Genomic DNA, 18,406 nt, shown 5'->3' on the forward strand with positions numbered 1-18,406 from the left:
CCCAAGGGAGGCCCGCCGTCTCTGCTGCAGGCAGGGGCTCCTTCATCTCACGTGCCTTTTCCCAAGTGGTCTGGCTCCCCTGCTCTGGAAGAATCGGGGTGGTGGGGGGACCTGGGACAGCCTGTCCCTCTCCAAGTGGATCCGGGACCCTGGATGAGGCCCTGCGGGGGGTCGTCACAGGGAGACGCGGCCCCCGCCCGAGAGTCAGATGGAGGCACAGTGGACACTCGGGCCTCCTCGCGGGCAGCTGACCCTCCGTTCCCTCACCCCTCCTGACGCCACGCAGCTCCTGAAAAGAGAAGTGAGGGGAAAGAGGTGTCATGGCCCCGACCTGGTCCAGAGAGTTCTGTGGGCATGTGTCCCGTCTCAGCTCACAGCAAGCAGGCCACTCACTGTCCCCTTGGGGCAAGAGGAGTGAAGCCAGAAAGCCAAGGACGGGGCCCGGGTAGCCCCACAAAGGCCATGGTCAGATTCTCAGCGGCAGGCTGATGGCTGAGGAGGGCGGGCCCGGCCGCTGCGCACGTCCGGCAGAGGGGCAGCCCCGTCCACAGGCGCAGGGGGACGGCAGGCAGCCTGCTGGAGCCACGCCCTGACGCCCGCAGGGGTGTCCTGCCCAAGCCTTTCCCTGGCCTCGTTCCTGCACAGACAGCCCTGTGCCTCGGCAGTCGTGGGTGCCCCTCACCCTCTTCAACCAGGGGACACTGTGTCAGGACAGACAGACTTAGAGAAAACAGAATCTGCTCAGACTGACACCAAAACATCTTCCAAGCTATTCCTGTGTGAACTCATCAAAGCGAACATATGATGCTGCTCACGTGAAAAAACCCACAGATTGATGCTGAAAGCGTCCCAGGGCACAGGCGTGGATGGGGGGTCACAGAGCAGGCTGGAAGCAGGGGCAGTGTGGCCGGACTGACCGGGGGTCCCCATGCCAGGCCCACTGCCGGGGTCGGCTCTTCAGAGCCAGAGCAGGAGGGACCGGGAGGGACTGACGGACTCCGGCCTCTCTCCTCCCGCAGGTGGACATCTACAACACGGACCCCCTCATCTGCCGGGCGGGGCTGAAAGTGTGCTTCGGCATCCAGCTGCTCAACGCCGTCTCGAGGGTGGAGCGGGCGCTGCCCAAGCTGACCCTGCCCTTCCTGCTGCTGCAGGGCTCTGCCGACCGCCTGTGTGACAGCAGGGGTGCCTACCTGCTCATGGAGTCGGCCAAGAGCCAGGACAAGACGCTCAAGGTGAGCAGCCGCCCCCCGGCCCTGGGGCGGGGAGGGCGCTGTCCCTCTAGGGCACCTGCCCGGACCCTTGGTTTAGGGCTGGCCTGGCCCCCGGGGAGGCACGTCCCAGGAGCACGAGGTGTCTGTTGATTCCGTGGGAGCTTGACAGTCATTAGCTGATGGTTCATCCGGTCAAGGAAAGAATCGCAACTGGCCTCCGGGCAGAAGAGGCCTTCTTCCTCAGAGGGCGTTAGGTGTGTCAGGCACAACAGGACGGAAAAGGCTGTTTCAGGTGGTGCTGTTCCCGGGTGTCTGGCTAAACCGGGAAGACCCCTGGCTGGAGGGCGGGGAGAGAGCAGGGGCACCGGCTGTGTCCCTGCCAAGTGGCAGTGGAGCCTGAAGGTGGCTCTGCGTGGTCGGCTGGGCAGACCGCTGCCCCAGGGCCCACGCGCGAACAGACGTGTCCCTGGACAGTGCCACCCCAGCTTGGGCACGGCCGCGTGGCCGCCCCGGGCGAGGGCCACCCCCCGCTAGGTTGTAGGGAACGCGGGCAGCTCCCCGCAGGTGCCCCACCTGCCGCACGGGTGCCGGCACTGGCGCTCAGCTCTCTGCCCCGAGCCCGCTGCACCGCTTGCCCCAGCGTGCTGTGCTACAGAGGCTCTCACGCGTCTGCACTGTCCAGCGCCCCGCCCGTCGCGGCTAAGAGTGGCAGCCCCTGGCCCAACACCCCTGCCAGCGGGAGGCCCAGGCAAACGGCAGGAGGAAGGCGGGGAAGGACAGCCGCTCCCATCACGGCGGGAGGCGGTCCCGGCCGCAAGTCCCACGTTGGCACACCCGAGAGGGAGTTGAAATTCAGAAAAAGAATTGAAATGAGGGTCTCGAAGAGATATTTCCACCCCATGTTCACGGCGGCCAAGAGGTGGATGCAGCCCCAGTGCCCGCTGAGGGGAGGTGGTCCTTCCAGGCAAGGGGGTGTTTTCCAACCTCGCAAAGGGGCAAGTTCTGACACCTGCCGCCACACGGATGAGCCTGGAGGAGGCCGTGCTCAGCGCAATGAGCCGGTCACAGAAGGCCCAATAGTGCGGGATGCCACGCACACGACATACGCAAAGCGTTCAAAGCGCAGAGAAAGTAGGGGGACTTCCCCGGCGGTCCAGTGGTTAGGGCTCCGCACGTTCACTGCCGGGGCCCTGGGCAGGGAACTAAGATCTCAGAAGCCGAGTGGCGCAGCCGGAGAAGGAAAAAGAAAAGAAAGTAGGGTGGTGTTTCCAAGGGCTGGGAGGAGGGCGCTGTAACGGGGACAGGGTTCAGTTGTGCAGGATGAGGATACAGCACCGCGTGCAGAGGTACTTAGCACCCCTGAGCCGGACACTCAAGACGTGGTTAAGGTGGTAACTTTCATGTTACATGATTTGTACTGCAGCTTAAAAAACAAACCAACAAACTTGGAGATAGCTGTTAGAAATGGCTGAAGTGGCAGGTAGGCAGGTGGTTACACACATGGGAAGTTCAGGGGAGGTCTGGCTGGAGATGCAGATTCTGAGTCATCAGCACACGGGTGGCTTTTACAGCCAGGGGCCTGACGGGGCTCCTGGGGAGAGGCGGGGGAAAGAGGCCCGACCCCGCCTCGGCCGCACCAGCCTGCAGCTCAGGAGGGCGGCATGCTGCAGCCTTGACCGAGAGGCGGGAAGAAGACCAGGAGGGTCGAGGGCTGTGGGAACCACGGAGGAAGGTGTTTCTAGAAGGTTGCCCTGGTCAGCTTTTGAATGATGCTGAGAAGCCAAATCCTACGAGAGTGAAAGTGATCCCCGGCCACCGCGACGTGAGGGCTGTGGAGCTGGTGTCAGGACCACCGCCGTGGGTGGGTGGGAGTGAGGGTCAGCCGGGCAGGCTGGGGTCCCACGGGAGGAGAGGGGGCGCAGGTGCGGCACGGCTGGAGGGGGCGTGGCGTAGAGAGGGGACAGTGGTTCAAGAAAGGACCTGATGAACATGTTGGGACCTTTCCAGCTGTTTGCAGCACCACCTGCTGGCCAGGCGTGGGTGCGTGGAGAGGGTGTCCTCCCCATCCACTGCCCGGCCGCCTTGCCCGCACGTGTCACTCGCGGTAGCCGTGACTTCCTGTCTTTCCTAATTTCAGATTTACGAAGGTGCCTACCACGTCCTCCACAAAGAGCTTCCTGAAGTGACCAGCTCCGTCTTCCGTGAGATAAACACGTGGGTCTCTCAGAGGACTGCGGCGGCAGGAACGGGGTCCCCGCCCTGAGTGCCTGGCCGGCCGTCGGGCCACAGTCGGGGAAGCAGGCAGAGGAAGGGCGGGAGCTGGCTTCTTAGATGTGGCTTTGCTAACAAACAAACAAAAACCACAAATTGGAGGAATCCCTAGCACAATTTACTAAAAAAAAAAGAAAAAAGACAGTCTTGTCGCACATCAGGCCATCCGCCACTGGATCTGCCTTAAGTGGTGGACACTTTATGCAAAAATAGGTCACGATGCTTCCCAGAGAATGTGCTGGAAGGCCTTAGGCCGCAGAGCCCTGCCCTGCCTCTCCCGCTCCGCAGGGTCCCAGGACCCCCACTGCAGTACCTGGAGGGGTCCCCTCCCGCCACCCCGCGCTCCGCCCTCACTGCCTCGGCTGGGGCCCCCCTCTGGCCGCCGGATGCGGGGCGGCATCCACTTCCCCGGCAGACTCTTGTGCCGCCGCGGCCCAGAGCATGCCTGCACTTCCTCAGCACATGTCCACCCGTGACCCGCGTCAGCTCCCTGTCCACCGGGAGCCCCGGGTGGGCTGTGGGGCAGGTGGCGCTTGGCCCAGAAGAGGCACCCTCACCCCCTTCCCACCGCGGGGCACGTCAGGGCGGCTGTTCGTTGCTGACTGTGTTACCTGGGGCTCGGGGGACGGCTGTGTTGGAGATGGAGTGCCTTGTGTGTACAGCGTCTGCTCTGAAGCAGAGCTGGGTCGGGGGTGGGAGCCAGGGGGCTGGAAGGCACGGGTGCCCCACGGCCCTGTGCAGCCCCGGGGCGCGGGCCTAGGAGCCCCGTGCGGGACAGGCCTGTCCCAGTTCCCGCCTGCCAGGCCACAGCCGCCCTGGGAGCCTCGGTGCTGGCAGCACAGCTACCTCTGGTGGCCGGAGAAGCTCCCCACGCGGTGGCCCTGCCCATGGCTGCAGGCCTGAGGCCACAGCAGCCCCGCTGCCCTTCTCGGTGCCAGACCCACGGCCCCCCACCCCTTGGCCCTCAGTTGTGACAGAAGTAAACAGGGTCACCACCCACCCAGGGCGTACTTTGGCTTTGAAATGGGACTCGCTGTCAGGTCTTGAGGCCCCACCTGCACGTGTGGCCGCGGTGGGGATGGAGCTGCCGGGGCGGGGAACCCTGGGGGAGGTGCGGTCCCGCCACCCCAAGGCTTCCCTGCCTGACGCAGAGGCTGGAGCCTAGGGCTCCCCACTCCCCCTCCTCCTCCTCCAGCGGTGGGAGCTGATGCCCCACGTGTGCCCTGTTCTTCCAGGTCTGGTTCTGGGTCCACCTCCAAGGGCCCCCGAGCTGCTCACCCCCAGCGACGGTCAGCCGGCGGGGGCCTTGGTGCGTGTCCTGCTGCTCCTGCCCCTTGGGGGGGAGAGGCGCCTAGGCACCCACCCCCGGGGGACGGCGCCTGGGTCCCCACAGAGAGCGGCTTCATCGCCACATCTTATTTCTCTGGCTTCTCTATGGAGGAGAAAAACATGTAGAAAATGCAAAGAGAGGTCGGCCCCACCTGCCCAGCTGGGCAACCGTGAGAAAGTTCCTGCTCTCGGGCTAAGGAACGGCAGAAACTCCACCCACAAGTCCCAGACGCCCAGCCGTCCTGCCCGCAGGTCACAGCCCCCGCCCCCCAAAGCATGCCATGGCAAGGCCACATCCCAAACTAAATACCAGACACGTGGTTTGACCAGTAATCTTTTGATGCATGAATTTATTTATTTGAAAGCTCTTATAGAGGCATATTCAGTCACCTTTACAGATCTGGTTAAAGAATCGCCCACATTTAAAAGAAAAAAGTTATTTGAAACCAGGACTGTTTCCTCATCTGGGAGGGGGCACAGGGTGCGTCCACCTGCTGAGTCGGGTGCAGGTAGCAGCGTCTGGAGGCCCCCGGGGAGCACCCTCCCGTCCTTGCTGCACTGAGCAAGTCTTGAACTGGGGTCACCCTCCGTGTTGGCGGCTCCGTGCCGATACCTGGAGCGCCACCACCATGCCATCGCCGTGGTGCAGGGGAGCTGGGTTTGGAATGGAAGCGAGGTCACATGCGGCCTGCCCTCGAGGTGACAGGACAGAGGCCACAGAGGGGCCCTGGACATGCAGCCTGTCCAAACCATGCCCGGGAGGACGGACATACTGCTCGGGACACGGGGCGCAAGCACGCCTGTGAACTCGGGGCCGCCCCGTAACTCAGAGGCCGTGCTGGGCCACACGACGTGTGGTGCTCCACAGCTGAAAAAATCTCTAGGGAAAGATGCCACCTGCAGCCACTGGAGGTCCCAACCCCACCAGGGCCCGTTCCTTTGCCGGGATGGGGGTGGTGACCCCAGCTTCCCCTTGGCTCTTGGGGGCCCTGGGGCTTGTGACGAGAGCTCTGAAAGATGCTCTGGAAACCCCCTGCAGGGCCCCACCTCCTGCTGTTTCCTTCCCCAGCTGCTGGCATCCACCTGTTAGGATCACAGTGAGTTTTCTAAGCAATTTACTGGGTATTGTCTTCGCTGCTGCTCAGCCACCTCCCTCCACGTAAGCTGTTAGTGGGGACCCGTGTATCAGTTTAGAACTATGGAAGCACCACCGTCGGCCACAGCTAACCCTAATAAACCACGTTTTCTGAGGGTGTCGTCTGTCTGTGTGATCTGCCTGCAGCGTCCCTTGTGGAGAGACTAGCGGCCCTTTGCGAGGCTGCACTGGGGGTCTGGGCCAGTCCCCCGGTACCAGTTCTGGGCTGCTCGGCTGACCCTCCGCCCCCGGGGCTGCACCTCTGCCTCGCCCACCTGAGCGCCGGAGACCCCAGCTCGGGCAGGTGCCTGCACCCCTCCCTCCCTCCGTCCCCCCTGCGCCTGACCCAGCAGCAGAGGCTGTCGGCTGCCTGTCTGTCCAGGCAGACCATCTCCCTCTGGCCGCACGCCCCACCTCCCCACTTGTGTCCCATTGCTCTTTTCCCACATAGCGGCCAGAGCGGGTGTTCAATGAGTCATGCGGTGGCCCTTCCCACTCCAACCCTCGTGGTCCCATCTCACGCAGAGGCGGCCACGGCCCTCCCAAGCCTGCAGGCCCTGGGCCCGTGGCCACACGCCAGCCTCTCTCGGGAGCCTCTTCCCGCCACCCTGTGTGGAGCTACCCACTCCCTGGCCCCCGCCACCCCTCCTGCAGCACAGCCACTGCCGTCTGACTCGACCGTGTTCTGTGGACCCTCGGTAGTGGCCCTGTCCCCCCACCAGAGCGGAGCTGTGGGAGCTGGGTCCTCGCGTCAGACCTCTGTGTGGTTTCCAGGGGTCCCTGGTAAATCTGTCCAGGGAGGGAGGGGGTGGGGGACCAGTGCTCTCTCTGGGCCAGGCTGGAGCCTGGAACTGGGGTTATAGGCGCAGGTCCCACTTCTTGGTGGGCGCCCGTGCCCTCATCCAGGCTGCACCTCCAAGGGCCCCCTTGGGTTTATTGTTCTGCTGTTGCTGGCTTGAAATCCTCCATCTTTCTGGGCATCGTTCTCCTCCCGAGCTCTGGGACCATCCTGCGGATCACTGCTCTGGCCTCTTCCCTGGGCAGGCCGCCCATCTCCACGTCACTTAGTTCTCCTTCTGGGCTTTATCTCTTCCTTCGTCTGCAACATGTTCCTCTGCCGCCTCGGTGTGTCGGAGTTGCTCTTTGTATTTTATGTCTCTTAGTTACGTTTCTCCACCGTGGACAGGGGGCCTCTGGAGGAGACGTCCTGTGTGTCCCAGCGGTGCTCTCTCCTCTCGTCCCCCAAGCTACGTGCTCTAGGGGTGCCCCCAAGAGGGCTGCGTGAGCCCTTCTGTGGCAGGGGGCTGACTGCGTGGGGCGTCTGGTGGGCCTGGTCGGCCCCTGGCCTGGCTGGTTGCCAGGCCTTGCCTGGTGTGGATGCCGCTGGCTGCTGGTCAGTGGGGTCTGGTCACGAGGCGGCGGGTTGTGGAATCCTAGGGGACCCCAGGCTAGTGCTGGTTCACTGGTGGGCAGAGTCGGGGTCCAGAAGACCCTGGGATGGTGCCCACCCACGGGCGGGTGAAGCCAGGTCCTGGGGTTAGTGCTGGTCTACTGGCAGGCGGAGCCGGGTCCTGGAGTCTGGCTGCAGGGCTCAGGGGTCCCAGAGCTGGTGTTGGATGGCTGGTGGGGGGGCGGTTCCTGACACAGTTGGGTCTGGGGTCCAGGGTGTCCTGAAGCTTGCGGTGACCTGTTAGTGGGCAGGGCCAGGGCCTAGCTGGTCCCAGGGCGGATCTGGCCTGTTCTGGGCGTGCTGGGTCCACAAGCTGCAGGAATGTGGTTTTCTTCTCTTTTTTATTTTTTAATTTAATTTTTATTTTATATTGGAGTATAGTTGATTTATAATGTGTTAGTTTCAGGCGTACAGCTAAGTGATTCAGTTATACATATATACACTGTTTCTCAGATTCTTTGCCCACATAGGTTATTAAGGAATGTTGAGTAGAGTTCCCTGTGCTCTACAGTAGGTCCTTGTTGATTATCTATTTTAGATATATAGTCGTGTGTACATGTTCATCCCAAACTCTTAATTTCTCTCTCCTCTGCCCCCCACGCGTCTCGTTTGGTAACCATAAGTTTGTTTGCTAATTCTGTGTGTCTGTTTTGTAAATAAGTTCATTTGTATCTTTTTTTGTTTTAGATTTCACACATAAGTGATATTATATGGTATTTGTCTTTCTCTGTCTGATTTACCTAGTATGATAATCTCTGGGTCCATCCATGTTGCTGCAGATGGCACTATTTCATTCTTTTTTATGGCTGAGCAATACTCCATGACATGTATGTACCACATCTTTTTTATCCATTCCTCTGTCGATGGACATTTAGGTTGTTTCCATGTCCTGGCTATTGTAAACAGTGCTGCAGTGAACACTGGGGGTGCATGTATCTTTTCAAATTATGGTTTTCTCTGGATATATGCCCAAGAGTGGGATTGCTGGGTCATATGGTAGTTCTATTTGTAGTTTTTTAAGGAACCTCCATACTGTTCTCCATAGTGGCTGTATCAATTCACATTCCCACCAACAGTGTAGGAGGGTTCCCTTTCTCCACACCCTCTCCAGCATTTGTTATTCCTACTTTTTGATGGTGGCCATTCTGACGGGTGTGAAGTGATACCTCATTGTAGTTCTGATTTGCATTTCTCTAATAATGAGCGATGTTGAGCATCTTTTCACGTGTTTGTTGGCCATCTGTATGTCTTCTTTGGAGAAATATCTATCTAGATCATTTGCCCATTTTTTGATGGGGTTGTTTGGTTTTTTGATATTGAATTGCATGAACTGATATGTTTTGGAGATTAATCCCTTGTCGGTTGCTGTGTTTGCCGGTATTTTCTCACATTCTGTGGGTTGTCTTTTCATTTTGTTTATGGTTTCCTTTGCTGTGCAAAAGCTTTTAAGTTTATTTAGGTCCCATTTGTTTACTTTCGTTTTTATTTCTATTACTCTAGGAGACGGATTGCGAGAGATCTTGCTGCGATGTATGTCAGTGTTCTGCCTATGTTTTCCTGTAAGAGTTTCATAGTATCCAGCTTTACATTTAGGTCTTTAATCCATTTTGAGTTTATTTTGTGTATTTTTGTGTATGGTGTTAGAGGATGTTCTAAAGTAAGTCCCCTACATAGGAATGAGTTCTGTTCCGAGAGTGTGTTCGTAAGTCCAGTTTGTTTGTAAGTCCAACAAAGTTAGCCTAGGTACCAGCTAACACAGTGGGCTATGTAGTACTGTCCTGTAATAGGGTTATAATGCTTTTCACACAAATAATACATAAACACAAAAAATAAAACGTTTTTAATCTTACAGTACAGTACCTTGAAAAGTCCAGTAGTACAACACCTGGGATACAAGGGCTGGCATCGAGTGGACAGGCAGGAAGAGTTACTGACTGAGGAGGGAGAGGCGGTGGGAGACGGTAGAGCTGAAGGATTGTCAGCAACAGGAGACGGAGGGCAGGCTGCCATTTCGCTCGCGCCTGACGTTGATGGAACGCGTATTTCGTTCGCAACTTGAAGGTTTGTATGTAGGGGACTTACTGTAATTTCATTGTTTTACACAGCAGTCGTCCAGTTTTAGCGCTGTGGTTTTCTTGGTCTGGTGTCTGCCCCCTGCTGGGCAAGGCTGGTCTAGCGGCCTGAGCAGGCTCCCTGGAGGGCAGGGCCGCTGCCTGCCCACTGGTGGGTGGAGCTGCGCCATCCTGTCCCGGGTGGCTGTGAGCTCAGCAGGTCCCGAGGCAGCCTGTCAGCTGACGGATGGGGCTCTGTCACCGCCCAGGGGGCTGTTTGGCCCAAGGCTCCCAGCACTGGGCCTGCAGGCTGTTGGGTGGTGCTTGGTCTTGGCGCTCACAAGCCAAGATGTCAGCCCAGCAGCAGCAGCAGCAGCAGCAGCTGTGTTCATGGGCCGAATGTCCCCCAGCGTATCTGCCACCGGCATCTGTGTCCCCAGGGTGAGCCTCAGCCGCCCCCCACCTCTGCAGGAGACCCTCCAAGAACAGCAGGCAGGTCTGGCCCAGGCTCCCATCAAATACTGCTTCTGCACTGGGTCCTGGTGCGTGTGAGGTTTTGTGCGGCCCTTTAGGAGTGGGGTCTCTGCTCCCCGGTCCTGTGGGGCCCCTGCAGTCAAACCCCACTGTGTTCACAGCCAGATGCTCTGGGGGCTCCCGCTGCCGGACCCCCGGGCTGGGGAGCCCGATGTGGGCTTATGGCTCTCACCCCTCGGGGGGGAACCTCTGCAGGGTCGTCACTCTCCAGTGTGTGGGTCGCCCACCTGGGGGTGAGGGACTCCTGCTGTCGCGTTGTCGTGGTTCCTTCTTTATGTCTTCAGCTGTAGAAGATCTTTTCTGGTAGGGTTTGGTCTTCTCCGTGGATGGTTGTTCTGCAGGTTGTTGTGATGGTGGTGTTCTCGTGAGAGGTGAGCTGCTCCCCTGAGATGACTTCTGATGAAACGTTCAGTCATTTTGGGGTAGGTCCCATGGGGTGGCCAGAGCTGGCCGTCCCCTGTGCAGAGGCCCCCTGGGGGGCATGTAGACCTGAAGGGTGGCCCCCTCCCGGAGGCCCGCACTCCTCCTACAGCCCGAGCCTCAAGGGGTTGACTGCGGGCAGTGTCCTCTCTGGGCTGTTCCTGCCTCCTGGGAGCTCCCACGGAGCACAGACTCCTGCTGAGGGCCATCACGTGGCAGGTGCCCGATGGGGTGACACAGCTTGCCTCATCTTGGTGGGGCAGGAAGAGGGACGATGGAGCACCAGGCTGGCCCAGCTTGGGGGCGGAGAGCAGGAGGTGAGCAGAAGGGGGCGTGTCCGAGGGGCTCGGGGTAGATGGGAAGGGAGCACAGGTTGGTCCCAGAACTGGGACTCTGAGGGACAGAAATCTCCTGCAGCAGCAGCACCCTGCCCAGGATGGTGCATGGGGGGAGCCTGCGGTGGGGGGGTGCAGTGCTGGGACCAGCCACAGCGGGGAGGCAACCGCCCTGGCCGGAGGGTGTCTGGAGCCTGGGGTAGAGGACACGGCCGTGACCAGGTGGAGGCTGGTGGGAGCGGCAGCTGCTCTCCCACTCGCTGCCCTGAGTGTGTGGCTTCCAGCCTGTGGACCACGGTGGCTGCTCCTGCCACAGCATCCTCATCCCAGGCCACTGGGAGGGAGGAAAGGAGAGGGGCAGGGTGAGCTTTTCAAGGACGAAACCAGAGACCTCATCTGCCGTTTCTGCTCACATCTAGGACCTGGTGGCATGGCCACGGTAAATGCAGGGGAGCTGGGAAATGAGCCCGGTGCCCACAGCAAAGGAAGGGCACAGAGATCAGAGAGAGCAGGCTGTGGCCAGGAACCAGGCGTGCACCCCAGGCTTTCCAGGAGGGGAGACCTGGGCTCAGTATCCACCTGGAAGATGCCAACACGGCGGGTGAGAGTGAGCTGGAGGTGAGGCAGGTGGCAGGAGGGGTCCCGGAGACCGACCCGCGGCCACCGTGGAGGCTGGGTGACAACTACCTCGAGGGCCGAGGAATCGGGAGAACACGGGTGTCCATCTCCAAGACTCCACAGGTAAGAAGGGGCTACAGAGCGTGTGCCCAGAATCGCTCGTGTTCCATCTTCCAGGAAAAAAAGGTCAGTTCACGTCGAGGTTCAGAGGGCTGAGCCCTACCCCTGCTGGCGCCTCCTCAGGACCCCGTTTGACTCTCACACCAGGTTCGGTGGCTGGTAGTGCCGCTCCCATTTAGACCATTAAGGATGCTGGGGCTCTGCCAGGTCCCTGACCCACGTGCAAGACACCCGCTGCCTCCCTGAGGTGCAGGTGGGGACCACCCAGGTGCAGGGTGCGGATGGGACTCGGAGAACTAAGCCACTGGCAGGGGGTGGGGGCTGGAGTGCCTGAGGGCAGCTTCCTGGCTCCAGGGCCCCTTCCTTCGGAAGTCCCTGCCTGAGGCTGTGCTTCAGGCTTTTACCAAGTGAGACATTTTTACGGTAGCAGAATGCTCCAGGAATTCAGGCTGCCCCTAGCCCTGGCAAGAGCACGCCTAACCTTGTGACGGCACCCTCACCCCTCCTCACTCTGCTGCAGTGAGGTGGACACTGAAAGCTACGTAGGAGTTTTCCAAGTAGAGGAGCGAACATATGCATATACATGCTCTTTTTTTTTTGCAGGTGGGAAGATTATTATAGGATGGGTTAAAAAAAAGTATATCTTTGGGTAAAGGCCCAGGACTAGGGCGAGGCAAGTGAGGCACCCCCTTGGGGCACACGACTTAAGGGTGTACCAAAAACCTTACTAATCAAAATAAGCAATATTTTAATGTTAATACTTTACTTTTAAATCAAAATTAGTGATAAACCAAATATTGACATTTCAAAACAGGATTCCTGGTCGTCTTTTGCTCCAGTCCCCCAGGACTCAGCCAAGCACGGTCTGCCTGTGGTCCCTGCACTTACACTCCACTTTATATGTACAAGCCGTTTTTCTTCTTTGTTTTTCTAACGGTTGGTCTGTTTTTCCCAATGTGAAAAATGTCGGGATCTTGTGATGGAATAGAATGCATATAATTTCTCACAGTAAAATGTATGGAAATTTTTGATTCAACAATGTTCACTTAGAAGCAGGCCCTGGGCTGAGGGAAAAACAGTGGCTTCCATCCTCAGCAACCCCCGGACTGACAGGCACCACAGCCAGTGGCCGAGGCAGGTGGAGGGAGCCAGGCCGGGTCCGCTTAGCTGGCGCCCTGTGCTCCAAAATGCAGGCTGCTCTGAGGCTGAGGCCCCACAGCGGTATGAGCAGCAGCTGCTCAGTAAGTGAGCTCAGAATCCCCGCCTTAGCTCATCTGAGGGCAAACACCTCTGGCCCCGTGGAACCTCCGAGGGCCAAGGGGGAAGGAACCCTGTGCCCAAGGAGAGTCTGGTCATCCGAGGGGCTGCCTACTCAGACCCCCAGACACAGGGCCCTGCCCTGAGCTCCCCCAACCCCGTCCCTGGTACACAGACTCCCATGGTGAATTCAAGCTTTATTGCCCGCCTCTGCCCAGGAAAACACACGAGGAGAGGGCCAGGAGCAGGTAGGACGGGGGAGGTAGGCCCGAAGAGACCGCCCGCCAAGTTTCCCTGAGTGGTGCCCAGCCCCAGGGCCTTGGGGCTGGTTTGTGCTGTGGGAGAGGCCTCAGCCCAAGGTGCCCCTCCCCGGGGTCCCCAGGCACAAGAGGGGAGCCCCGCTGAGTGCCTGCCGGCATAGTGACTCACAAAGCACGCCGTGCACAGCCCTCAGCAGTCCAGGCCGATGGACACCAGCAGGTCCTCCAGCGCCCGCAGCTGCTGCTCCGCCTGCTCCATGGCGTGGCACGTCTGCGCGGTGCTGCCCACGTGGAAGCGGATGTCGTCCACCAGGGGGATGGAGTCCGTCTCCTGCCGGGCTGTCACGGCCGCAGCCTCCTCCCTCACCGCCTCCACGAAGTCCTCCCGCTCCACCAGCTGCGGACAGGCCAGCTCAGGGCACGCCCATCACCTGCCCTCAGCCACCCCGGGCCCGTGCTCACCTTCTCGATGACCTTGGCCATGTACTTCGTGCACTGGTCCTCCAGGCGCGCCAGGCCAAACAGCTTGGCCACGCGCCACACGCCCACCACACTGTCCTCGTCCAGCAGCTGGGCCAGGCCACGGCCACACAGCTGCTTCAGGCCTGGCAACAGGTACATGTCGGCCACACTCAGCACGTCGTAGGCCAGCTCGGGAGGCAGCTGCCATGAGAACGGAGGTGAGGAAGGGCAACCGAGACTTAAGGATGGGGTCCACAGGCTGAGCCAGGGGCTCACATTGCAGCCAGCTCTGCCCCGAGCACCGCAGCCAGAGCCCGTGTTTCCCACCTGCTGTGGCAGGCACGGCCTCCAGAGGACCAGGGAAGCTGGGTGCAACTTCCACCCAGTCCGGGCGGGGGCACCTGCGTGGCCATCACCCCCTTCTCCAGGAGCAGCTGTAACGGGACCCTACGGCCCCCTTCTGGGAGGAAGTGTGCTAACCCTGCCCTGGGCACTCACCGCAGAGAAATAAAACAAACCCCGTTCCTCAGTCACCATATTACTACAGTGACCTGCACGCAGGCAGCACACACCTGCCACCTCCTCACCTGGGGCAGCTGCCTCGGGGCAGCCAAAGGGCCCTGCAGTGACCCCAACACACGAGGCCAGGGCTCCCCACTGTTGCAGGAATTCAGGGTGACTGTCCCCGCCCACCCCCCTAGTTGGAAAACCTGGGGACCCCAGGTGGCTACACTGTGTCTCCAAGTGCCAGGTGCTCACGCCATGAGTCTTGTCACTCATTCCTGCCCTGGCACCAGGACCCCTCCCCCTGACAAGTTCAAACAGGACCCACACTCCAGCCTCCTGGAGAACAGGCCTCTCAGAGCCAGTGCAGACCTGGGCGCTCCCGCTAAGCCCCATGGTGACGTGGCCTGTTTAGCTCCCCCCACCCCTGCCCAGCACACACACCTCGGTGTGATCACTGTAGATGTAGTACAGCACGTGGGTGAAGATGGCGGGCGAGATGTCGTGCAGGGTGATGGCCAGGAGGCCGCCTGACGCCTCCAGCTCCTCGTTCTCTCGGAAGTGGTCATCCAGCAGGGCCCGGAAGTAATCGCTGCGGCCACAGAAGAAGGCCTGTGGGAGGATGGGCCAAGACTTGTGCCTGGAGGAGCTGGCCCAGGGCTTGAGGCAGGGGTGGGGGTCCGGAGGGAGAAAACTTAGTACCTTGTGACAGAGGAAGCTGTAACCGTCCACTCGGAAGCAGACATCAGGACAGCTGCTGAAGCCATCGCAAGGGCAGGGCAGCTCCCCAAGACCACCCTGGCGGGGACAGGAGAGCAGGCAGGAGGTGGGAGAGCAGCCGGCCCCGGCCAGGAGCCCGTTCTAGCTCATCCTGGAGGACGACCGCTGCCCCACGTGCTGACTTAGATACAAGACAACTAAAGCAAGCAGGCCAGCTCAGAAAAGGGAAGCAACTGGGCTCTAGGTTTAAAGCGCATCCCCATCCCCATCCCCAGACACGCCCCCTACCCACAAGCCCAGCCCCGGCGGGTGCGCTTACCAGGAGCTCAGGGGGCTGGGCACAGTCGGCAAGTAGGGTCAGGTCCTCCCGCAACCGGGGGTCTGCCTGCGGGGGCTCGATGGTCAGCATCTTCACACACGTGCCTGGCTTGGAGGGGAGAACGCAGCTTCAGGGAGCCGGGCGGCCCACCAGCTGCTGCCTGAGGCCCCAAGGCCTGGGCATGCACTCACCCTTGGCCTCCAGGTCGCCGAGCAGGTCCCACAGCTGGCACTGCTTGGCCAGACGCTCACAGTCGCCGACATGCTCTACACCGACGTCCAGGCAGCCTGGGTATGGGGGGAGGCTGAGCCTGAGGGGGCCCTTGGCTGCCCCGCGGCCGTGCCTCCGCCCACCACCCGAGTTCTACAGGACCCGGGACAGACCAGAAGGGCGCCTCTGTGGGTGGGAAAAGCCAGCCCAGGAGGCAGCTGGAACCACCCTGCACCCCAGGGGATGAGCCCCAGGAGAGAAAAAGTGGCGCCAAAGCCACGTCTGGGTGTGCTGCAGCCCCTCCCTACCCAGACCCAGGGCTCACCTGTGTACAGGTACTGCAGAAGGGCCCCAAAGGCCACGGGGTTGATCTGTAGGCAGAGACCGCGGGGAGGCAAGGTCGGAGGCAGCCACTCAACACAAATTCCCTGCTCACCCTCTGCCCTCCCCATCCCCGGGAGGGACGCACCAGAGGGTGCCTGAGGACCACGACACTCTTGCCCTTCCATTTGGTGTCGAGCATGTGTGCGAAGTAGGTGCTGCGAGCACCCAGGATGCAGCGATGTGCCCGGAAGGACTTCCCGTGCACCAAGAAGACCACGTCGCTGTGGATGCCCTGCTCCAGGAGGCTGGGGGCAGTGGAGGGGGTGCTCAGCGGTGCCGCCCCCCAAGTCTCCCCACTGCCCCTCATCCCCACACAGGCCACGCCCACCGCAGGCCCCCTGTGCAGGGCTGTCCCGCTCTCAGTCTCACCGCAGCAGGAAGCTATAGTAGGAGTCCCGCCGCCAGTAGGAGGCTGTCACCTGCTTGTAGTCACGCAGGGCCCGGCGGATGGCATCACTCTGTGCCCCATAGAGACAGCGCTCCCCATCGAAGGTGTTGGCCTCGCAGCGGGCTCCTGGGGACGGCAGGGCTGCCCAATCAGCAGCAGCCATGGGGCTGCCCGCCACAGGTGGGGAGGGGCCTGGGGGAGAGGCGCAGCTCCCCCTCCCCACCCCACCTACGGGGCCCAAGTTGCCCTGGGCCTGCTCGCGCCCCAGCATACTCCCCGACAGGGCCCAGGCACACGCCACACACCACACGAAACAGACGGTTTGGAGGCTGGCCCTAATCTATGCACTGGTGGTCTGGGGACAAACCCTAGGCAGAAGGGTCCCCATCGTCACCTAACTCAGGTTCCTGGGGCAGAAAGACGCAGATTTTAGCAAATGAGGTCAGGTGCTCTTAAAAGCTAAGCAAGACGAAGGGTGACTGGTGGCAGCTGCCACAGGAGAGGCTGTGGAAGGCCACTGTGGCAGAGACAAGGCGCAGGGGCCTGAAGTGAGCGAGAGCCATGCCAAGACCTGGGAAAGGCCTTCTGAGCAGAGGGAACACCAAGGGCAGTGGCCCTGAGGGGCGCGTGGGGAGGCGGCAGAGGGCTGGCCGAGGCGAGGGGGGGCGCCCGTCACGAAGGGGCTCAGGGCAGGCCAGGTGCTCTAGCTCATGGGAAGCACAGCGGGGAAGCCACGCAGGCCGGGAAGCGGGGCACACTGGCCGTGGGGCGTGCCCACTGTGGCAAGGACAACACGCGGTAGGGGACAGGGAGGGGCCTCCACGGGGAGACGCTGACCCGGGGCTGGGGAGCCGAGGGGAGAACCGGCTCTGAGGGCAGAGCTAAGGGCACTTGCTGAAGGGGTGTGGGGCCGAGAGGGGGCGCCAGGGCCCCGCCCCGCGCACTCACCGTTGGCCAGCAGGTACAGCACCAGCTCTTCGTGTCCACAGAGGCAGGCGTAGTACCTGCGGGGAGGTGGGCGGCGCAGGGGCGCTGTCAGGCCTGCAGGCCCGGCCGGCCCCCCCACCCCCCGGCCCCGCGCCGGCACTCACAAGGGGGTGCTGTCCCACTTGTCCCGCACGTTCACCTCCACGTCTCGCTGCTCCAGCAGGTACCTGGGCAGGGGAGGTCAGAGCCTGGGTCAGGACGGGTTTGGGGTCTGGAGAGGAGACCTGCGGAAGGGGAAGGAGGGAAGCCTCCCCAGGCGAGGGCAGAGACCAGAGCAGGACAGGCAGTTAAGGCAAGGGAACCACGAAGAGTGTGGATGTGGGAGCCCCTGGGCGTCAGAGGCCCCAGAGCTGAAGAGGCTGAGCATCTAGGCTGAAGGCGTACGGGAGGGAGGGAGGAGGAGGGGGTGGGGCCCTGCCTCTGCCCGAACCCTCGGGCTGCATGGGGTGGCAGGTTGGCCTTCCCAGGGCAGGGGAACTGGAGATGGACAGGAGACTTACAGGCTTCCTGGCAGCGTGGAAACGAAAAATGGACAGATTATAGAAGGCACAAGTCAGGAAACAAGGCAGCAGAGGAGACAGACAGGGGGGAAGGGAGACCACCAAGGATGGTGATGGACAGGGACCCGCTTCGGGGAGACGCCCAGGTTGGATCTCACAGTGCACCACACTTTAGGGGCTACCAACTAACTCCCAGGTGTCACCCGACCGTGGGGAGGAGCCCCGGGAAGCTGCGGGGCTCAGGAAGTCCCCGACTGGCCCAGGGGAGGGCGCCAGGGGAGGGCGCCAGGGGAGGTCGGGACCAGGGATGGGGGAAGGGAAACAGGTGCCTCCTATCCCACATCAGCGGCCCCTCCCCCCCACCCCGTGCGGCCCGCGGAGACGGCGATTGCAGCACCCGGGCTGCGTCAGCCGCCATGAGGAGTTCCCGAATCTCTGAGAACCAGACACTGGCTCCGGACCACAGGCGTTCCCAGCGCGGGGTCCGTAGCTCATCAGAGGAGCCACGTCGGGGGCGTCCCAGGCCTGCCCCCAGGGTCTGACCTCCGGGCCCTTCTCTTCTCTCTGCCCCTCTCCGCCTCCTCCGGGCGTCCGCGTCGCAGTCCTCCCCTCCGGAACCCCCGGAGTCACGCCGGCACCCGACCCCCGCTCAGAGAGCTGCCTGGACCGGGGCGGTCCTGCTTCGGCGCCCGGGCCGCCCCCGTCCCCCACCCCCACCCCGGCCAGGCGCTCCGCGGGCAGCCCACTCACACCCTCTCGGGGCCACGGCTCCTCACCGCACTCGGCCCACGTCCCCCTTCCTGCAGCTGGAGAACAGGTCGCAGGTATCCATGGCGCGGACGGCCCCGGCCCCGGCCCGTGGACCCCGGGGCAGCGGCGAAGCGCCCGCCGGATATAACATAACACGCCACGCCGCGCCGCGCCCCGCCCCGCCCGCT

At 61.5% G+C, this 18,406-nt stretch overlaps 2 protein-coding genes across 4 annotated transcripts in view; one reads left to right on the forward strand and one right to left on the reverse strand.

Moving 5' to 3' along the window:
• MGLL (monoglyceride lipase) overlaps positions 1-3,477 on the forward strand; it is a 100,282-nt gene extending 96,805 nt beyond the window's left edge. For all 3 annotated transcript variants that reach the window (XM_060110367.1, XM_060110366.1, XM_060110368.1), the window contains 2 exons: positions 1,020-1,235; positions 3,352-3,477. In XM_060110367.1, coding sequence (XP_059966350.1) covers positions 1,020-1,235; positions 3,352-3,477 — 342 coding nt within the window. The remainder of the gene's footprint in view (positions 1-1,019; positions 1,236-3,351) is intronic.
• A 9,441-nt stretch (positions 3,478-12,918) lies between these two features.
• On the reverse strand, positions 12,919-18,395 carry ABTB1 (ankyrin repeat and BTB domain containing 1). The gene is given in 11 exon segments (XM_060110886.1): positions 12,919-13,391; positions 13,457-13,657; positions 14,405-14,572; positions 14,663-14,758; positions 15,000-15,286; positions 15,535-15,580; positions 15,679-15,838; positions 15,963-16,107; positions 16,930-16,985; positions 17,073-17,135; positions 18,245-18,395. Coding segments are annotated over 11 exon segments (1,554 nt in total). The 5' UTR covers positions 18,370-18,395; the 3' UTR covers positions 12,919-13,184.
• Positions 18,396-18,406: the final 11 nt, after the last annotated feature.

This window comes from Mesoplodon densirostris, chromosome 10 (genome assembly GCF_025265405.1).
Source record: "Mesoplodon densirostris isolate mMesDen1 chromosome 10, mMesDen1 primary haplotype, whole genome shotgun sequence".
Classification (NCBI taxonomy): Eukaryota; Metazoa; Chordata; class Mammalia; order Artiodactyla; family Ziphiidae; genus Mesoplodon; species Mesoplodon densirostris.